The sequence below is a fragment of the Cherax quadricarinatus genome, chromosome 35 (genome assembly GCF_038502225.1).
Source record: "Cherax quadricarinatus isolate ZL_2023a chromosome 35, ASM3850222v1, whole genome shotgun sequence".
NCBI classification, from domain to species: Eukaryota; Metazoa; Arthropoda; class Malacostraca; order Decapoda; family Parastacidae; genus Cherax; species Cherax quadricarinatus.
The window spans coordinates 22669556-22691184 of record NC_091326.1 but is presented as its reverse complement, the minus strand read 5'-3'; the positions used below and the strand labels follow the sequence as shown (position 1 = coordinate 22691184).

The following is a 21629-nucleotide window of genomic DNA, read 5'->3' as shown; positions in this document are numbered from 1 at the left end:
CAAGAAGGGGCCCGGGGGTAGTGGGTTCATGGACTAGGGCTGCCATGGTTAGGTTACTCCTTTGCTTTTTGTTTTTAAGAAAAAAAAAAAAGAAAGAAAAGAAAATAAAAATAAAAAGAGTAAAAAAAGGGGGGAGCGGGGAGGAATAGTTCCCAGGAGGAATGAAAGGGCCGGAAATCTCCCTCCGCACTCAAGAGGACCTCAACACCGCTAGTAGCGCAGATGCAGCATGGAACCCGTGCCATACCCTACCCTTCATGCCAGTAAACCAGCAATCCGGGATAGCAACCTCACATCTGCCGAGCTACCTCGGTGGACAAAAGAGAGGGCGGCCGGATATCCGCCACAAAGCATACCTCCTTCGGCCACCACCCCCGGAATCCGAAAGGTGGCTTCCAGAGATACACCCATCGCCCGAAAGACACCCAAAGCTACTCCGGGATACCAGAGAGGGATCGGGACATCCCCAGGCAATCCAGATTCCACGGCAAACTACGCCACCACCAAGAACCTCAACGGAATGAGATGGACCCCGGTGTCCTTTCCCCTACCTAGGAACTAGCGTGCCTGTGGGAGAAATCCCAAAGGCCAAAAAGAGGAAGGGCAAAAGGGAGGGGTGAGGAGGAGGAGGAGGAATGGAAAAAGGGGAGGATGGGATAGGGGAGGGGAGAATGGAGGGTAATTAGGTTCGGTCTGAGGAAGAAGACCGACAGGGCTAATTCTGCAGACCAAGAGCCTCTTCACCACGCCAAGGAGCCCCCCTTGAAGAGGTCCTCTCCTCCAGCCCATGGACCAGCAGGTCATTGCAAACTTTAAAAAACTCTACACCAAAGCAATGTTTGAAAAGTGCTTGAATGTGACCTCAGACACTCACTTGACCCTACGAGATTTTTGGAAAGAACATTTCAGTATTCTCCATTGCTAAGCCTTATAGGTAAGGCTTGGGAGGGAGTGACTACCAGGAGTTTGAACTCTGCTTGGAGAAAATTGTGGCCAGATTGTGTCCACAAGAGGGATTTTGAAGGGTTTGGGGCTGACCCTGATAAGCCTATGTCAGTTGTTAAATCCATTGTGGCACTGGGGACTTCCATGGGGTTGGATGCGAGTTTGGAGGATGTGGAAGAGTTGGTGGAGGGCCACAACGAAGAGCTAACCACTGAGGAGCTGCAAAAGCTTCAGCAGGAACAGCAACAGATGGCAGCTCTGAATCTTGCTGCAGAGGAGGAAGAGAGATGGAGGAAGGTGCCTTCTTCAGAAATTAAGGAGATTTTTGAAATGTGGGGTAGGATGGAAAGATTTATGGAGAAACATCACCCAGAGAAGGATGTTGCAAGCCATATCGGCAACTTGTACAGCGACAGTCTTGGCCCATTTTAGGGAAGTTTTAAAGAGACGCCAAAAACTGAGCTCTCTGGACAGTTTTTTTGCGAGACAGGACTCCAGTGACTCCCAAGGTGGTCCTAGTGGCATTAAGAAACAGAAGAGAAGTAACTCCAGAAAACCAATTGGTACCCGAGGTGTTGATGGAAGGGGATTCCCCTTCCAAACAGTAATTCATCCAATCAGTCTCATTCTCCAGTCTTCCATACACAAAGAAGAATCACCAATAAAGGTAAGTGTTATTCTGTTAATGTTTAATTCATCATGTGCCACTGTATTGTTTATGTACTACATCTATATTTCATGTAAAAAAATTTTTTGTTTTAATACTTCTGGGTGTCAGGAACGGATTAATTGAATTTACATTATTTCTTATGGGGAAAATTGATTCGTAAATCGTCCATTTCGATAATAGCCCCACTTCCAGGAACGGATTATGGACGATTATTGAGGGACCACTGTATTTCGCTAGAACTCGAAAATTTTCTATTGAATGAGTACAAGAAACTACTCATTTACCGATTTCAACTATCCAATACAAAGGTCAGAATTTAGCAATTTTGCCAGTTTTACACAAATTTCAAAAGATGCCAATTTCCGAATGGGGTCCAGAATAAACAAGACATTCCTGGCACTAAAATAACGTCTCCTCTGTTCATTAGTCTCGTCCCCATGCCCCTCTTACATTGTTTCACTTTCCACTTTGAATTTTCATTCTCAAAAAAATTCAAGATTTACTGTTATGCAGACTACTGCATTGGTGTAGAAATGGTAAAAATATTATCAGCGCATTTGTGAAAGAATATTAGGCTCACCAGTTGACGTGTATTGGACGCATAGCACAATTTGTTTACTTTTGAACTTTGGTAAAAATCAAACATTTCTGCTGCTTTGAGTGCAATTTCAAGGTAGTTTTCTTTGTAAAACCAGTCAAAATCATCTCAATTTCTGTAATATGTCTTCCATTCTATAAAACGAGACCAGGAAAACTAGAATACAACAATAAATACCATACGAAAACACAGTGCAAAGTCGCTGTTTTAACCCTTTGACTGTTTACGCCGTATAAATATGTCTTACGAGCCAATGTTTCTGACATTTATACGCACAAATTCTAGCGGCTTCAAATCAAGCGGGAAAGGCCTGGTAGGCCTACATGAGAGAGAATGGGTCTCAATGGTCGGTGTGCACCCTGTGAAAAAAATCTGGGACCCAGCAGTGCATTGTGGGAACGCCATCTTGTTAGTCCATTTTCACCATGCCTCTCGGTAAGAAGTTCCTCACTCCTCGGCGGATTGGAGGTCTTTTGTTCCCAAGTGATAGCTCTAACAGCGATGAAAATGTCAGTGACAGTGAATTCCAGGGTTTTGAAGCGAGTGTTACCGGAAAAAGTGCCCAGGATAACTTAATTAGTGATGAAAACCCAGATGACCCACAACCTTCCACCTCTGGTGCTGGGCCGGCTTGTTCACGTTCGCCTGTACCAGGACGAAAGAGGGAAACTATTTGGTCGTGTACAACACCCAGATGTTAGCAGTGAATGTGATAGTGATAGTGATTTCAAGGTCATTGAAAGCAGTTCTAGTGACAGTGAGGGTGAATATTCCCCAGTGAAGCGGCAGTATGTACGACGTAGCATGCGGTCTGGTAGTGTTTCATATGTTGTTTCAAGGGGAAGGAGAAACTCTGGGAGAACATCCCGTGGCCCTACACCACGACCTGATAGTGAAGATGACGATATTGTTATGATAGGTATGAATGATGTGAGTGAGGGAGCAGGCAGTGGTGGTGATAGTGAGGGTGGCACGGCCTATGTGGCACCATCAGCGGGCCAAGCTACTACCCACGCTGCTGACTCTGCACAACAACCAGCCTCACCCGACCCCCCACAACCTGCACAACCACGGTACAATATCCAGAACCCACCAGCAGACCGCATCTGGGATTGGCAGGACGGTGACGAGTTTGTTCCCAGTCCCCATGACTTTGATGAAACACAAAGTGGAGTCAAGCCATCATGTCCAGTTGGGAACAATGCTAGTGAACTGGACTGCTTTGAGTTATTCTTCAATGAACCCCTGATGGACATCATTGTCAGGGAAACCAACACATACTATGAATACACCATGGCAAATACAATTCTCTCACCAAAATCACGGCTACACAAGTGGAAGGAGACAACTGTGGCAGAGATGTACCTGTTTTTTTGCCACAATAATGCTTGTGTCACATGTGTATAAGCACACTGTCACCACATACTGGGCAACAGAACGCCTGATTTCAACTCCAGGTTTTAGTGACATTATAGGTGTCAATCGTTTTTTGATACTGTTACGTATGTTACACTTTTCAGACAAAACCAGGCCTGACAGAAGCGACAGGTTATACAAGATCAGAAATGTGTTTATGTACCTGAAACAAAAGTGCTGCATGTATTTTTATCCCTTCAGGAAGCTTGTTATTGATGAGTCCTTGATTTTATTCAAAGGAAGACTCATTCAAGCAATATATATCAAGCAAGAGGAAATGCTTTGGTATAAAGCTATTTGTACTGTGTGATTGCAGAAGTGGTCTAGTTTTGGATATCATTGTGTACACTGGCAGTAATACTTTGAGAGATACCATGAAGTTATTGGGTATCTCTGGTGATGTGGTTCGAACAATGATGGAACCATATCTTGGTAAGGGGCATATGTTATTTACTGATAACTGGTACACAAGCCCCTTACTCAGTGATTTCTTGCGAGTGAACTTGACAGACGTGTGTGGCACAGTGCGTGGTAATCATAAACATATGCCAAGGTTCGACGCTGGCACTCGCAGAGGTGAGGTGCAAGCCTTTGCTGCCAATGACATCACGGCATTTTGGTGGCATGACAAACGTGATGTCACATTGTTGACATCAGTTCACCGAAACGAAATGGCACACAGTGGCAGGCACAACACACACCAATGAACCCATTCTAAAGCCTGCAGCTGTCATGGACTACAACCTCAATATGCGCTTAGTGGACAAATGTGACATGCAGATTGGGTTTGCAGATTGTACGCAAGAGTTATAAGTGGTATATAAAACTTTTTCCATCTTGTTGATCTCTCTATGCTAAATACTTATAACATATATTCAAATTCAAATTCAAAGTTTATTCTCTATAAGGATTACAATGCTTAGTTTACAGAAATTTGGTTATTGTTTGGTTTAACATGTAGTAAAATTGAGATTACAGAGTGTACCACTAGAACGCTTAGCATGGCTAGGCATTTCGGGCATACTTAGTTTTATTCTTAAATGTAAAATATTACAAATTATGAGGTAAGTTGGTATTATGGCTAAGTGACTAAATACTATTTTGTGAGTTTAGCAGTGTGAATGCTTTTGTTTTGGCACAGCATATAGTTTCAGTATTGGAGTATCACAGGATTCATTATATTAAGACTGAGATTAATATTTCTGTTTATGGTCAAATGAGTGTGCGAGTGTAAGTGTGAACCACCAGGTGGTATTTGTGAAGTTAGTTGACGGGGTGTATCAGGGAGATAAGATGTTTTCTAATGGTAGTTTTGAAGGTGATGAATGTGTCTGCAGTTCTAGAGTTCTCAGGTAGGGTATTCCAGATTTTAGGGCCTTTGACATACACTGAATTTTTGTAAAGGTTTAGTCGGACACGGGGAATGTCGTAGAGATGTTTGTTTCTGGTGTTATGCCTGTGGGTTCTGTCACAACTATCAAGAAAGCGTTTAAGGTCAAGGTTGATATTAGAGTTTAAGGCCCTGTAGATATAGATTGCACAGTAGTAAGTGTGGATGTGCTGAACTGGGAGTAAGTTTAGATCTTTGAAGAGTGGGGGGGTGTGCTGCCAGGGATGGGATTTAGTGATTATTCTTACTGCAGCTTTTTGTTGGGTTATTATTGGCTTTAGGTGTGTTGCTGCAGTTGATCCCCAAGCACAAATAGCATAGGTGAGGTATGGATAAATAAGTGAGTGGTATAGTGTGAGAAGGGCATTTTGCGGCACGTAGTATCGTATCTTGGAGAGGATCCCAACCGTTTTGGATACTTTTTTGGCTATATGCTGGATATGGGTGCTGAAATTCAGGTTATTGTCAAGGTATAAGCCTAAGAATTTTCCCCCATTATTTCTGGTAATTAGAGTGTTATCAATCTTAATGTTAATTTGTGCATCTCCTGCTCTGCTACCAAACATAATATAGTAAGTTTTGTCAGTGTTAAGCGTAAGTTTGTTGGCTGTCATCCAAGTCGATATTTTAATCAGCTCCTCATTCACAATGGTGTTAAGGGTGGCAAGATTAGGGTGAGAGATGACATAAGTCGTGTCATCAGCAAAGAGAATGGGTTTTAGGTGTTGGGATACGTTTGGTAGGTCATTGATGTATATGAGGAAGAGCAGGGGACCAAGGACACTTCCCTGCGGAACTCCAGTATCAAGTGGCCGTGTTGCTGATGCTGTGTCTTTAATGGTGACGTACTGATACCTATTAGTAATGTAAGATTTGAAAAAAGCAAGCGCATGGCCTCTTATACCGTAGTGGTCAAGTTTGTGGAGTAGGATTTCGTGGTTTACCGTGTCAAAAGCTTTTCTTAGGTCAATAAAAATTCCTAGTGGATATTCCTTATTTTCCAGTGCTGTGTAAAGCAGATCTAGCATTTTTATGATTGCATCATTAGTGCTTTTATTTTTCCTGAATCCAAACTGGCAGGGGTTGAGTATGTTTTGAGCCGTTATAAATGAATACAGTCTCCTGTGCACAAGTTTCTCAAAGATTTTGGATAGTAATGGTAAGTTAGATATTGGCCTATAGTTGTTTAAGTCTGTAGGGTCACCACCTTTATGTATTGGTGTAGACCAACAAAATACCAAAATATGGTGAATTTTGTTTGTCAGAAATCAGACAAATAATCGCAAAGTACCAAGGAGCAACACCTGCAATAGACCAGCGCCCACGAAATTACCAACACGTCATCTCGTTTCAGGCCTGGTGATCACTACCCCATACAACTGCCTCCTACTACTGCCAAGAAAAATGCTCAGAAGAGGTGTTATGTATGTACACATACCACAAAACGCCCACAAACATGCAGAGAGACTCATTTTATGTGTGAGGAGTGTCAAGTGCCCCTCTGCATATACCCATGTTTTAAAGAGTTCCACAAGCTGCAGCAGTTCTAGGAACGTGGTTAGTGACTGTACATATGTATATATATTATGGAACAATAGTAATAAACATTGTTTTGTATTGTTTGTTTGTGTAAACAAAGTGTATACACAAACTAATAGTGATAAAGTTTGTTCTGTTATTATGTTGTAAACAATGAGTGTATATTTGAACAATGCACCTTACATTGGTTTCACAGGCCACAAGTTACTTGGAAAAGAAAAATATTGAAAAATGCAAGAAACCTTTGAATTAGAGTAAATAAAAATACCGGGTGGGCGGCAGTTGCCGCTGTTGCTGTACGCACGTCACTTTCTGCAAACTTTGCGGCTCTATATCTTGGTAAGTACTGATGGTAAAAATTTTTTTTAGGCTTAAAACATTCATGAAAATGTTAGGAATATTTTTCTAAGAAAAAATAACTTTTTTTCGAATATTCAGCGACATAGAATGACAGTTTCAGAAAGGGGCCTGCGACAGTCAAAGGGTTAATCCAAAAACACGGTCAAAGTTTTTTTTTTCTCATTACGCACTGTGTGCTGCAGGATTTTTTTTATACTGCGCACACTGACCACAGACCCATTCTTTCGTATGTAGGCCTACCAGCTTTCTCTCACTAGATTTGAGGGCGCTAGAATTTAGGCGTACTAGTACACCAAAACCCTGGTGCCTAAGCCGTACTAGTAAGGCCGAAACTCTGAAAGGGTTAATTACTACGTATTATATATAAATAAATTCATGCTATGGAGATCCTACTCTTTAGCCACTTATCCACAACTGTATTGCTAAATCATTGCATTCCAAAACAAAGACAAAGAAGCATGGCAGTCAGTCTACATGCCCATGTTATTTAATCCTACTCTCAACCACTCAAAAACACAATCTCTTAAAAGAGACCTTAGCAAAGTCCTTGCATCAGGTCCCTGATCAAGCAGACTGTGATGCATGTTAGTTTACATGTGGCTGACAACAGTAACCTGTCTGATCTGGCCAGCAACCAAGAAGCCTGTTCTGGGAGCAAGCACAAGGGCAGTGGCTCCTGACACTGACTAGAGAACCTACAGGTAACACCTGCACTACAATTTGATTAGATCTCTACATATGTGCCTCCTGCCAAAACAAAGGAACGATGTTTTCTTACCTTTGGCTTCAGTTCTTCCCATTTTTTAGGTATAATGCTGTTTATATCTTTATATGAAACGCTCAAAATTTCAATGACAATTCGACATTTAAGTCTCTTGTCTAGATTTAGTTCTTGTAATTTCTTTAGAGCCTCTTCACTAGAGTTTACAGGGAAATTCCAAAATTTGGAAAATCCAGTTATGTAAATAACAGGGAGTTTGTCCTCAGATGGCAGGGATGAATCTCCTGTAATTAGAGAGATGAGGCCACCCATATCTGAAAATAAAAACCATTAAAGTATTTTAAAACTGATACTGCTCTTTCAAATAATACACCTACCATCCGACTTACGACCTGCTCGACATACGTCCACTCTACTTACGACCATGCATCTGGCAGCTAGGCTAGGCCGGCTGATGCACATTACTGTACAATATTTGACAATACTCGCGGCGGTAATGTGTCATGCAGGCAGCATCAGTTTGAGTAATCCTGCCCGATCAGCAGCATCATACTGTATTAACTGGACAGTAAATTTCACCACGGCCCGTAAGATGAAGTCTGAATCTTGCACTGGAGATTGTGGCAAGAAAGGCTCTTACTCTCCAACTCTATTTGTTTTCACTGTTGCACATAAACCTATCTGTCTGCCTGTATATCTGTGTCTGTCTGTATCACTGTGTCTACCTGTGTGTCTTTCTGTCTGCTTGTCTTAGAGCCACTCATTAAGAGTAATTGGTCTTGAAGATCCATATTAATGAGCATGTTTGATACGAGTGAATGGAGACAAATGTTTTTTTTAATACTTGACGTGCTGTTGGAGTGTAAGCAAAGTAACATTTATGAAGGGGGTTCAGGGAAACCGGCAGGCTGGACTTGAGTCCTGGAGATGGGAAGTACAGTGCCTGCACTCTGAAGGAGGGGTGTTAATGTTGCAGTTTAAAAACTGTAGTGTAAAGCACCCTTCTGGCAAGACAGTGATGGAGTGAATGATGGTGAAAGTTTTTCTTTTACGGGCCACCCTGCCTTGGTGGGAATCGGCCAGTGTGATAATAAAAAAAATAAAAAAAAAAAATAATAATAATAATAATAATAATAACAACAATAGGGGTCGTCCTCGAAAGGGTTGGAGAGAGGGGGTAAAGGAGGTTTTGTGGGCAAGGGGCTTGGACTTACAGCAAGCGTGCGTGAGCGTGTTAGATAGGAGTGAATGGAGACGAATGGTACTTGGGACCTGACGATCTGTTGGAGTGTGAGCAGGGTAATATTTAGTGAAGGGATTCAGGGAAACCGGTTATTTTCATATAGTCGGACTTGAGTCCTGGAAATGGGAAGTACAATGCCTGCACTTTAACCCTTTGAGGGTCGACAGGCCCTCTCCGAAACTCGTTCTCAGGGTCGGCCAAATTTAAAAAAAAAAAAAAATTATTTTCTCTTATCAAAAGATAGAGAATCTTTTCCCGATCATAAAGACACCAAAAGTTTGAAATTTGATAGAAAACTTACGGAATTATGCTCTCGCAAAGTTAGCGGTCTCGGCGATGTTTAAGCATCGGCGATTTTGCCCACTTTGAGCCCCATTTTCGGCCAATTTCACTGTACTAGTCGACAAAAAACATGAATATTTCGCTAGAACTCCATTTTTTCTATCGAATGGATGCAAGAAACCACTCATTTATGAAATTCAACTATCCAGTACAGTGGTCAGAATTTAGCAATTTTGCCAATTTCACACAAATTTCAAAAGATGCCAATTTCGGAATAGGGTCCAGAATAAACAAGAAAGACATTCCTGGTACTAAAATGACATTTCCTCTAGTCATTAGTCATGTCTCAAGTCCCCTCTTATATTCTTTTGCTTTCCACTTTGAATTTTTATTTTCACAAAAAATATAAGATTTACTGTTATGCAGACTACTGCATTAGTGTAAAAAATGGTATAAATATTATTGGTGCACTTGTGAAAGAATATTAGACTCACCAGTTGACGTGTATTGCACGCTTGGCACGATTTGTTTACTTTTGAAGTTTGGTAAAAATCGAACATTTCTGCTACTTTGAGCTCAATTTCAAGGCACCTTTCTTTGTAAAACCAGTCAAAATCATCTCAATTTCTGTAATATGTCTTCCATTCTATAAAATGAGACCAAGAAAACTAGAATACAACAATACCATACGAAAATACACTGCAAAGTCGCTGATTTATTAAAAAAAAATGGTCAAAGTTTTTTTTTTCTCATTATGCACTGTGTGCTGCAGGATTTTTTTTTAGAGTGTGCACACTGACCACATAGACCCATTCTTTCATATGAAGGCCTACCAGCTTTCTCCCACTAGATTTGAGGCCGCTAGAATTTATGAGTACTAGTGGTATAAACCTTGGTAATAAATACCGACAAGTTGGTTTAGAAAGACACGTAAGCAAACACTATAACATATTTATTAGAAAACGTTTCGGTCCTGGAACCTTGATCACTTCTAACATACAGAGGTAGAAAGACATTATATATATAGGCGGAGAGTGAGATGTGACGCACGTGACCTGAGGAATGTCATAAGAACATTAGAATGGAGGAACACTGTAGAAGGCCTACTGGCCCATGCGAGGCGAGGGTAGACGATGAAATCACGTGACTCCTGTGTTGTTGGGTTGGTGCTGCTTAAGTATCATGTATGCCAATGTTTTTGAAATTTTGTAGTTTCCAGTGTTGCGTTCTATAGTGTCGGTGACGGTGATTAGTGAGGCTTCTAGGCACCGTCGGCGTCTGAGGTCTGGTTCGGTGAGAACGAGTTGTGCCTCGTTCCAGTTCATCAAATGCCTCGCGGAGTCTCTCTGGAGGACACAGGCGTACCTTACATCGTCTCTGTTAGAGGCATTTCGATGCTCATTCACGCCTGAATGAGCATCGAAATGCCTCTAACAGAGACGATGTAAGGTACGCCTGTGTCCTCCACAGAAACTCCACGGGGCATTTGATGAACTGGAACGAGGCACAACTCGTTCTCACCGAACCAGACCTCAGACGCCGACGGTGCCTAGAAGCCTCACTAATCACCGTCACCGACACTATAGAACGCAACACTGGAAACTACAAAATTTCAAAAACATTGGCATACATGATACTTAAGTCACGTGATTTCATCGTGCCTCGCATGGGCCAGTAGGCCTTCTACAGTGTTCCTCCATTCTAATGTTCTTATGACATTCCTCAGGTCACGTGCTTCTCACTCTCCGCCTATATATATAATGTCTGTATGTTAGAAGTGATCAAGGTTCCAGGACCGAAACGTTTTCTAATAAATATGTTATAGTGTTTGCTTACGTGTCTTTCTAAACCATGAGTACTAGTACGTCAAAAACCCCTACGCGTAAAACGTACTAGTACGACGAAAACCCTCAAAGGGTTAAAGGAGGGGTTTGGGATATTGGCAGTTTGGAGGGATATGTTGTGTATCTTTATATGTGTATGCTTCTAAACTGTTGTATTCTGAGCACCTCTGCAAAAACAGTGATAATGTGTGAGTGTGGTGAAAGTGTTGAATGATGAAAGTATTTTCTTTTTGGGGATTTTTTCTTTTTTGGGTCACCCTGCCTTGGTGGGAGACGGCCGACTTGTTGGAGAAAAAAAAAAAAACAATAATAATCACTCAGGCGCATTAAATGTGCATAAAACATTAATATACACACTTTGCTTAATCCATCTGATTTTTTTTTCAAAATTATATAATAAACATGCTACATAACATATAAACATATAAATTAACAAATATGATATGTTTTTCTGGTCAGCTTGACAGAGTAAACAGAAACCATTCATGTCCAGGCTGGTAACAACAATAACAACGTTTGCTTACATAACCCTTGAACATTCTACACTCTTTTATTCATTTAATCTTGTTCACTCACCTCTCACTCTACATTAAGACTACAGATATTTTAAGGTAAGTAATGAGTGGACACAATTATTATATTATAGCTTAAAAATAATATTATTAGTACATATGTATTATTGTAATAATAATAATTCATTTTATTATTATTATCACACTAGCCGATTCCCACCAAGGCAGGGTGGCCCGAAAAAGAAAAACTTTCATCAACATTCACTCCATCACTGTCTTGCCAGAAGGGTGCTTTACACTACAGTTTTTAAACTGCAACATTAACACCCCTCCTTCAGAGTGCAGGCACTGTACTTCCCATCTCCAGGACTCAAGTCCGGCCTGCCCGTTTCCCTGAATCCCTTCATAAATGTTACTTTGCTCACACTCCAACAGCACGTCAAGTATTAAAAACCATTTGTCTCCATTCACTCCTATCAAACACGCTCACGCATGCCTGCTGGAAGTCCAAGCCCCTCGCACACAAAACCTCCTTTACCCCCTCCCTCCAACCTTTCCTAGGCCAACCCCTACCCCACCTTCCTTCCACTACAGACTGACACACTCTTGAAGTCACTGTTTCGCTCCATTCTCTCTACATGTCCAAACCTCCTCAGCCCTCTGGACAACAGTTTTGGTAATCCCGCACCTCCTCCTAACTTCCAAACTACAAATTCTCTGCATTATATTCACACTACACATTGCCCTCAGACATGACATCTCCACTGCCTCCAGCCTTCTCCTCGCTGCAACATTCATCACCCATGCTTCACACCCATATAAGAGCATTGGTAAAACTATACTCTCATACATTCCCCCTCTTTGCCTCCAAGGACAAAGTTCTTTGTCTCCACAGACTCCTACGTGCACCACTCACCCTTTTCCCCTCATCAATTCTATGATTCACCTCATCTTTCATAGACCCATCCGCTGACACGTCCACTCCCAAATATCTGAATACATTCACCTCCTCCATACTCTCCCTCCAATCTGATATTCAATCTTTCATCACCTAATCTTTTTATCCTCATAACCTTACTCCTTCCTGTATTCACCTTTAATTTTCTTCTTTTGCACACCCTACCAAATTCATCCACCAATCTCTGCAACTTCTCTTCAGAATCTCCCAAGAGCACAGTGTCATCAGCAAAGAGCAACTGTGACAACTCTCACTTTGTGTTATTCTTTATCTTTTAACTCCACACCTCTTGCCAAGACCCTCGCATTTACTTCTCTTACAACCCCATCTATAAATATATTAAACAACCACGGTGACATCACACATCCTTGTCTAAGGCCTACTTTTACTTGGAAATAATTTCCCTCTTTCCTACATACTCTAACTTGAGCCTCACTATCCTCGTAAAAACTCTTCACTGCTTTCAGTAACCTACCTCCTACACCATACACCTGCAACATCTGCCACATTGCCCCCCTATCCACCCTGTCATACGCCTTTTCCAAATCCATAAATGCCACAAAGACCTCTTTAGCCTTATCTAAATACTGTTCACTTATGTTTCACTGTAAACACCTGGTCCACACACCCCCTACCTTTCCTAAAGCCTCCTTGTTCATCTGCTATCCTATTCTCAAGTCTTACTCTTAATTCTTTCAATAATAACTACCATACACTTTACCAGGTATACTCAACACTTATTCCCCTATAATTTTTGCACTCTTTTATCCCTTTTGCCTTTATGCAAAGGAACTATGCATGCTCTCTGCCAGTCCCTAGGTACCTTACCCTCTTCCATACATTAAATAATTGCACCAACCACTCCAAAACTATATCCCCACCTGCTTTTAACATTTCTATCTTCATCCCATCAATCCCGGCTGCCTTACCCCCTTTCATTTTACCTACTGCCTCACGAACTTCCCCCACACTCACAACTGGCTCTTCCTCACTCCTACAAGATGTTGTTCCTCCTTGCCCTATACACGAAATCACAGCTTCCCTATCTTCATCAACATTTAACAATTCCTCAAAATATTCCCTCCATCTTCCCAATACCTCCAACTCTCCATTTAATAACTCTCCTCTCCTATTTTTAACTGACAAATCCATTTGTTATCTAGGCTTCCTTAACTTGTTGATCTCACTCCAAAACTTTCTTATTTTCAACAAAATTTGTTGATAACTTCTCACCCACTCTCTCATTTGCTCTCTTTACATTGCTTCACCACTCTCTTAACCTCTTCTTTCTCCATATACTCTTCCCTCCTTGCATCACTTCTACTTTGTAAAAACTTCTCATATGCTAACTTTTTCTCCCTTACTACTCTTTACATCATCATTCCACCAATCACTCCTCTTCCCTCCCGCACCCACTTTCCTGTAACCACCAACTTCTGCTGAACACTAAACACTACATTTTTAAACCTACCCCATACCTCTTCGACCCCATTGCCTATGCTCTCATTAGCCCATCTATCCTCCAATAGCTGTTTATATCTTACCCTAACTGCCTCCTCTTTTAGTTTATAAACCTTCACCTCTCTTCCCTGATGCTTCTATTCTCCTTTTATCCCATCTACCTTTTACTCTCAGTGTAGCTACAACTAGAAAGTGATCTGATATATCTGTGGCCCCTCTATAAACATGTACATCCTGAAGTCTACTCAACAGTCTTATCTACCAATACATAATCCAACAAACTACTGTCATTTCACCCTACATCATATCTTGTATACTTATTTATCCTCTTTTTCTTAAAATATGTATTACCTATAACTAAACCCCTTTCTATACAAAGTTCAATCAAAGGGCTCCCATTATCATTTACACCTGGCACCCCAAACTTACCTACCACACCCTCTCCAAAAGTTTCTCCTACTTTAGCATTCAGGTCCCCTACCACAATTACTCTCTCGCTTGGTTCAAAGGCTCCTATACATTCACTTAACATCTCTCAATCTCTTCTCCAGGTGCATACACACTTATTATGACCCACTTTTCGCATCCAACCTTTACTTTAATCCACATAATTCTTGAATTTACACATTCATATTCTCTTTTCTCCTTCCACTGATCCTTCAACATTACTGCTACCCCTTCCTTTGCTCTAACTCTCTCAGATACTCCAGATTTAATCCCATTTATTTCCCCCCACCAAAACTCCCCTACCCCCATCAGCTATGTTTTGCTTAGGGCCAGGACACCCAACTTCTTTTCATTCATAACATCAGCAATCATCTGTTTCTTGTCATCCGCACTACATCCACGCACATTCAAGCATCCCAGTTTTATAAAGTTTTTCTTCTTCTCTTTTTTAGTAAATGTCTACAGGAGAAGGGGTTACTAGCCCATTGCTCCCGGCATTTTAGTTGCCTCATACGACACGCATGGTTTACGGAGGAAAGATTCTTTTCCACTTACCCATGGACAATAGAAGAAATAAAGAACAAGAGCTATTTAGAAAAAGGAGAAAAACATTATATATATATATATATATATATATATATGCATGTGCGTGTCTGAAGTGTGACCAAAGTGCAAGTAGGAGAAGCAAGATATTCCTGTTATCTAGAGTGTTTATGAGAGAGAAAAAGAAACCAGCAATCCTACCATCATGCAAAAGAGTTACAGGTTTCTGTTTCACCGTCATCTGGCAGGACGGTAGTACTTCCCTGGGTGGTTGCTGTCTACCAACCTACTACCTATGATAATTAATATTATTAATTTAGGGCACTGGAGCACAGATCCACTGTATAGCACTCTCTGGATTTTTTGGGGTTACCCTAGGTAATTTATAATATGTATGATAACTTGACTTACCTCTACCTGAGAGAGACACATTCGGTCAGCCAGCCGGATACGTATTACACATGTTCCAGAGTTGTTTCTCTTTACTTAGGGTATAGGTTATACTACATTCTGACAGGATGACACTACCAGTGGTATTCTCCCATTCCACTATGTCGACAATACATAAAGACAACAGTAACATATGATACTATATGCGATGTAAAATTTACAATACAGTTCACTACCATGTATACATTATATACAGTACATAAATAATTAAAATATAACAATAGAAGTAAATTATGGTAAAAAGAATGAAATAATGATTGTACATTACTATGTAGGTAGTTTATATAGGAAAGGTTTGACATTATGTCCTACCCAATATGTCAGCAATTTTCAAAGGTTCGACTTGCGTCCATTTTGACTTACGACCGGTTGGTCGTAAGTCGGATGGTAGGTGTAATAATAAATAATATTCACGTGCAGGAATGGTATGCAATACCGACAAGATGAAATTAAGACGTGCAACATCTGGGTATCTTTATTGTAGACGTTTCGCCATCCAGTGGCTTTATCAATACAAATTCTAGGACATAACTTGAAGACAGTAGGACTATATACAGAAGATGAGGTAATCAGTCCCTCAACCTAGGAGTAGTTGCGAAGAGCTCTGTAGTCGTGGAGATTCTGAAGCAGAAGCAAGGAGCCTGGCGCTTACATAGTAACGTCAGGTGTAGCAGACGAGGGCATAGTCACTGGTAGGCGGGATTTCCCAGTGGAAGTAGGTACTTCCCAAAGAGATGGATTAGTTGTAGTAGTAGTTGTCGTAGCCGTGAAGGTTATGTACATGTATATAGTCCTACTGTCTTCAAGTTATGTCCTAGAATTTGTATTGATAAAGCCACTGGATGGCGAAACGTCTACAATAAAGACACCCAGATGTTACACATGTGTCTTAATTTCATCAATAATATTAATGTGAAGTGCTAAACCTGCAGAGGTTATAACTTCAATTAAATAAGATATGTACTGTATACTTACTCTACTAAAAGATATACAAATCAGGATAGGAAAATTAATTACCAGTACAGCCTCTCCTCACTTAGGAACAGAACTCCGTTGTTAAGACCACGTTGGTAAATGAATTAATCGCTAAGTGAGGAGCATACTACAATGGTAGTGGATTTGTGTTAACTATCTTTGATATTGTTTTAGTGTCACCTTTGGACCATTTATAACATTTCTGGTATGTTTTTAAATATTTATACAGTGTAGGAGGTAGGTTACTGAAAGCAGTGAAGAGTTTTTACGAGGATAGCGAGGCTCAAGTTAGAGTATGTAGGAAAGAGGGAAATTATTTCCCAGTAAAAGTAGGCCTTAGACAGGGATGTGTGATGTCACCGTGGTTGTTTAATATATTTATAGATGGGGTTGTAAGAGAAGTAAATGCGAGGGTCTTGACAAGAGGCGTGGAGTTAAAAGATAAAGAATAACACAAAGTGGGAGTTGTCACAGTTGCTCTTTGCTGATGACACTGTGCTCTTGGGAGATTCTGAAGAGAAGTTGCAGAGATTGGTGGATGAATTTGGTAGGGTGTGCAAAAGAAAATTAAAAGTGAATACAGGAAAGAGTAAGGTTATGAGGATAACAAAAATATTAGGTGATGAAAGATTGGATATCAGATTGGAGGGAGAGAGTATGGAGGAGGTGAATGTATTCAGATATTTGGGAGTGGACATGTCAGCGGATGGGTCTATGAAGGATGAGGTGAATCATAGAACTGATGAGGGGAAAAGGGTGAGTGGTGCACTTAAGAGTCTGTGGAGACAAAGAACTTTGTCCTTGGAGGCAAAGAGGGGAATGTATGAGAGTATAGTTTTACCAACACTCTTATATGGGCGTGAAGCATGGGTGATGAATGTTGCAGCGAGGAGAAGGCTGGAGGCAGTGGAGATGTCATGTCTGAGGGCAATGTGTGGTGTGAATATAATGAAGAGAATTCGTAGTTTGGAAGTTAGGAGGAGGTGCGGGATTACCAAAACTATTGTCCAGAGGGCTGAGGAAGGGTTGTTGAGGTGGTTTGGACATGTAGAGAGAATGGAGCGAAACAGAATGACTTCAAGAGTGTATCAGTCTGTAGTGGAAGGAAGGCGGGGTAGGGGTCGGCCTAGGAAAGGTTGGAGGGAGGGGGTAAAGGAGGTTTTGTGTGCGAGGGGCTTGGACTTCCAGCAGGCGTTCTCGAGCGTGTTTGATAGGAGTGAATGGAGACAAATGGTTTTTAATACTTGACGTGCTGTTGGAGTGTGAGCAAAGTAACATTTATGAAGGGGTTCAGGGAAACCGGCAGGCCGGACTTGAGTCCTGGAGATGGGAAGTACAGTGCCTGCACTCTGAAGGAGGGGTGTTAATGTTGCAGTTTAAAAACTGTAGTGTAAAGCACCCTTCTGGCAAGACAGTGATGGAGTTCTCAGTAGTAGTAACCAGTTACCAGTAACCAGTGTACCAGTAGATGACTCACTACCAACCGTCTCTGCATGCCAAAGCTTGATCAAAAGTTTGTTGGTCCTTATCAAGTAGTTGAACATATCACTGGTAATAAGTATAAGGTTAGAGAGATTAGTACTGGTAAGTATAAAGAATCGCATTTAGATCATATGAAGTTAGTATGTGATGATAATGATGTATCAACCCAGACTAATGTGACAGACTCTGACAATCTTCCTGATCCTGTACTCTCTTCCTCTGATACTCAGTCAAACGATCAACCTGTATGTCGTTATTCCCTACGTACACGACAGGTATTGAGAAATCCTCAAGTATCATTTGTAACTTCCAATTCAGATTTGCCTCAAATACAGCATGAGTTAGCCAATGTAACAGAGTTTGATCCTCCCAGAGATGACACTCGTTCTGCATATGTCAATCTTACCCTAGCAGAGTTGGGGTTAAATGTAAATAACCTGTATAGATGAATAATTACAGTATCAACTTATCAGTATTCAAGAATTTTTTTTCGTGTTCACGTTTTCTCCGAATTCTGAGAGTTAACAGTCTAGATTTGAGTGCACCGAATCTGCCTTTCTGTTAAACACTCTTTCTTTGTATATATTCCTTCCTCAGAATCCGTAGATCACATGAATACAGATCGATCGATCAATTTTTTTTTTTATCACTTCTATTGTGTAATCTCAACGTTGAGTTTCATTCAATGAGTTTCATTCGTTGAGTTTCTTCGATGAGTTGTGCTATATTATACCTTGTATTGCATTATAGTTTCAGTTATGTAAGCTTCCATTCCAATGTTCTACTTATGTATGTTATAATGTTCAACTGTTGTGTACTTTGACATTGTATAGAATCAGCCCAAGCCGTACACCTGCCATCTCTAGTTTGTATTAGTTTTATGTTGGGACGACATACGTTAGCGTCGCCGAGCTCTCAGTAGTAGTAACCAGTTACCAGTAACCAGTGTACCAGTAGATGACTCGCTACCAACCGTCTCTGCGTGAATCACTGGCTGTATTCATATTGTTGCTGACCTAGCAGGATTTCAAGCGCCCCCTCGCCCATGGGCACTTCTCAGTCAGTCTAGTCAAGGGGCAGAGAGAGGCAGGTTCGGCTGTGGCGCCCTTCCACATACTTCAGTTACAATATACATGTACGTACTTCCAGCCTACGTGAGTATTTTTACCCAATCCACGTGTTTGAACCCCACATGATAGAGTGAATGATGGTGAAAGTTTTTCTTTTTTGGGCCACCCTGCCTTGGTGGGTATCTGCCAGTGTGATAAAAAAGTGTACTGTATACTGTAATAAACAGAACAGAAAATCAGCTCTAGTATACATTATGTATACTGGTCAGAGCCTGTTGCAAGTCCAAGGCGTCGGTAAATGAGTACAGTGGACCCCCGCATAACGATGGCATCACATAGCGATTATTTCGCATACCGCTTACTTTAATTGCAAAAATTTTGCCTCACATACCGCTTAAAAACCCGCTTACCGATTTTCTTCCGAGACGCGCTCACATGTTCCGCCGGTGGCATTGTTTACCAGCCAGCCTCCGCGGTAACATCCAAGCATACAATCGGAATATTTCGTATTATTACAGTGTTTTCGGTGCTTTTTCTGGAAAATAAGTGACCATGGGCCCCAAGAAAGCTTCTAGTGCCAACCCTACAGCAATAAGAACATAAGAACGAAGGAACACTGCAGAAGGCAGGTTGTATAATAAACCCCAATCAACCATCGCTACTATTGGTGGTACAGCTGCTGCTGCTGCTGCACTGTCAGCTGCTGCTGCTGCTGTAGCACCGTTGTTGGTGTGGCTTATTGAGAATACCAAGAAACAATTAACCCCAGAGGATTTGCCACCCAGGATAACCCAAAAAAGTCAGTGTCATCGAAGACTGTCTAACTTATTTCCATTGGGGTCCTTAATCTTGTCTCCCAGGATGCAACCCACACAAGTCGACTAACACCCAGGTGAACAGGGAAAAATGCCTGGAACTAGTGCTCATATTGGTGAATTTAAAGCCAGCAAAGGTTGGTTTGAGAGATTTAAGAATCGTAGTGGCATACACAGTGTGATAAGGCCTGTTCTGGAAGAAAATGCCAAACAGGACCTACAGTACTCAGGAGGAAAAGGCATTCCCAGGACACAGTGTCTCATCAGTCATTGCTGCATCTTCAATAAAGGTAAGTGTCATTTATTCTTCATTTAGTAGACTAGTACATGCACAATATATACTGTGCATGTACTACTCTACTATTGTGCATGTATCCTTCTCTTTGTGTGTGGGAAAATGTATATTTCATGTGGTAAAATTTTTTTTTTCATACTTTTGGGTGTCTTGCACGGATTAATTTTATTTCCATTATTTCTTATGGGGAAAATTCATTCACATAACGATTATTTCGCATAACAATTACCCCTCTTGCACGGATTAAAATCGTTAACCGGGGGTCCACTGTATGTCGCTAAGTGAGGAGAAGCTGTACTTACGTGTAACTAAAGATCTAAAGATCTAGACAGACTTAAATAGGACTTCTTATGGAGTTAACTACAATCATTAAGTACAAGAAGAAAGGTAGCTTATGTATAAATAGGCTAATCTCAGATAAGGCCTTCACAGGAAAGGAAACGGTACATGTATATCAGGAATAAAGATCGCACTTCTAGAAAACAGTGTACTGTATACTAAATATAAGTAAGGTTTAAAAGATTTATCAGTTATCTTACTGGTTCACAAGATAAAAAAAAAATGACAGTAATTCAGCTCAAGTGCAAAATGTTGCACAGGTTCCTATTTCTCATTCTTAGAATAGTAGTACAGTATTAGTTTCCTGCTCGTTAAAAAAACCTCAAGACAAAGAAAATGTTCTAAAGTCAATAAGAATGGCTCCTTTCCTTCACATACTATAGCAAAACTGCCTACTGAACTCTCAAAATTATCCTATAAAAGTTCTCATGTGTGCAATTAATCTGGGCAAATTTGCATACAATTAAACAAATTCCAATTTAAAAACAGACATTCCAGCTACTATGGCAACCTTGCCTCAGTCTACTAGTATCCCCAGGCCTCTCCTATATAATACTTACCCTCTATTCAGAATAAATCATTACACAAAAAATTGAAGATTTAACCTATTTTTTTTTTTTTTTTTTTTGGGGTAATGACTGGTTTTTGTTTAGGCCATCTCAACAACTAAAGCAGACGTAGTTAAAAAAAAAAAAAAAAAAAAAAAAAAAAAAAACAATAATATATGTGTGCGTGTGTGTGTGTATATATATATATATATATATATATTACACACACACACACACACACACACACACACACACACACACACACACACACACACACACACGTATACACACACTATAAAACAGAGGGAGGTGGGAGACAGATGGGCCCCTGCCCTTCCTTAAGAAAAATCATTAGTATAAATAATTTCTTATTTATTTTTTATTTGGACATGATACACAGTTGTACAAAGAAATACAGTGATTGGGTGTACATGCCAAAAGCCCCTTGTATGTAGAGCATTATGGGCAGGCTTAAAATTAACTTAAGATTAAATGAGCAATGATATACATATTCAGTGGCAAAAATTACACTAAACATATTACAACATGAAGTACAAATGAGCATTTCAAATAAGAAGCTTTATAGTTGTACAAATTTGTAGCATAAAAATGTATAATATAATCGAATCAAGATTGAGTAAAATCAATGATTTGTAGTGCAGAAACAGGTTATGTGATCATTAGACAAGTTACTGTGCATTCAAGAGAATGGAGTATTCTATTAGG

The 21629-nt window shown here is 40.6% G+C and overlaps 1 protein-coding gene across 5 annotated transcripts in view; it reads right to left on the bottom strand.

Moving 5' to 3' along the window:
• Positions 1 to 21629, bottom strand: part of LOC128695082 (pyroglutamyl-peptidase 1-like protein) — a 69506-nt gene that overhangs the window by 31526 nt on the left and 16351 nt on the right. For all 5 annotated transcript variants that reach the window (XM_053785475.2, XM_053785476.2, XM_053785474.2 and 2 more), the window contains one exon: positions 7697 to 7953. In XM_053785475.2, coding sequence (XP_053641450.1) covers positions 7697 to 7951 — 255 coding nt within the window. In that variant the 5' untranslated portion in view covers positions 7952 to 7953. The remainder of the gene's footprint in view (positions 1 to 7696; positions 7954 to 21629) is intronic.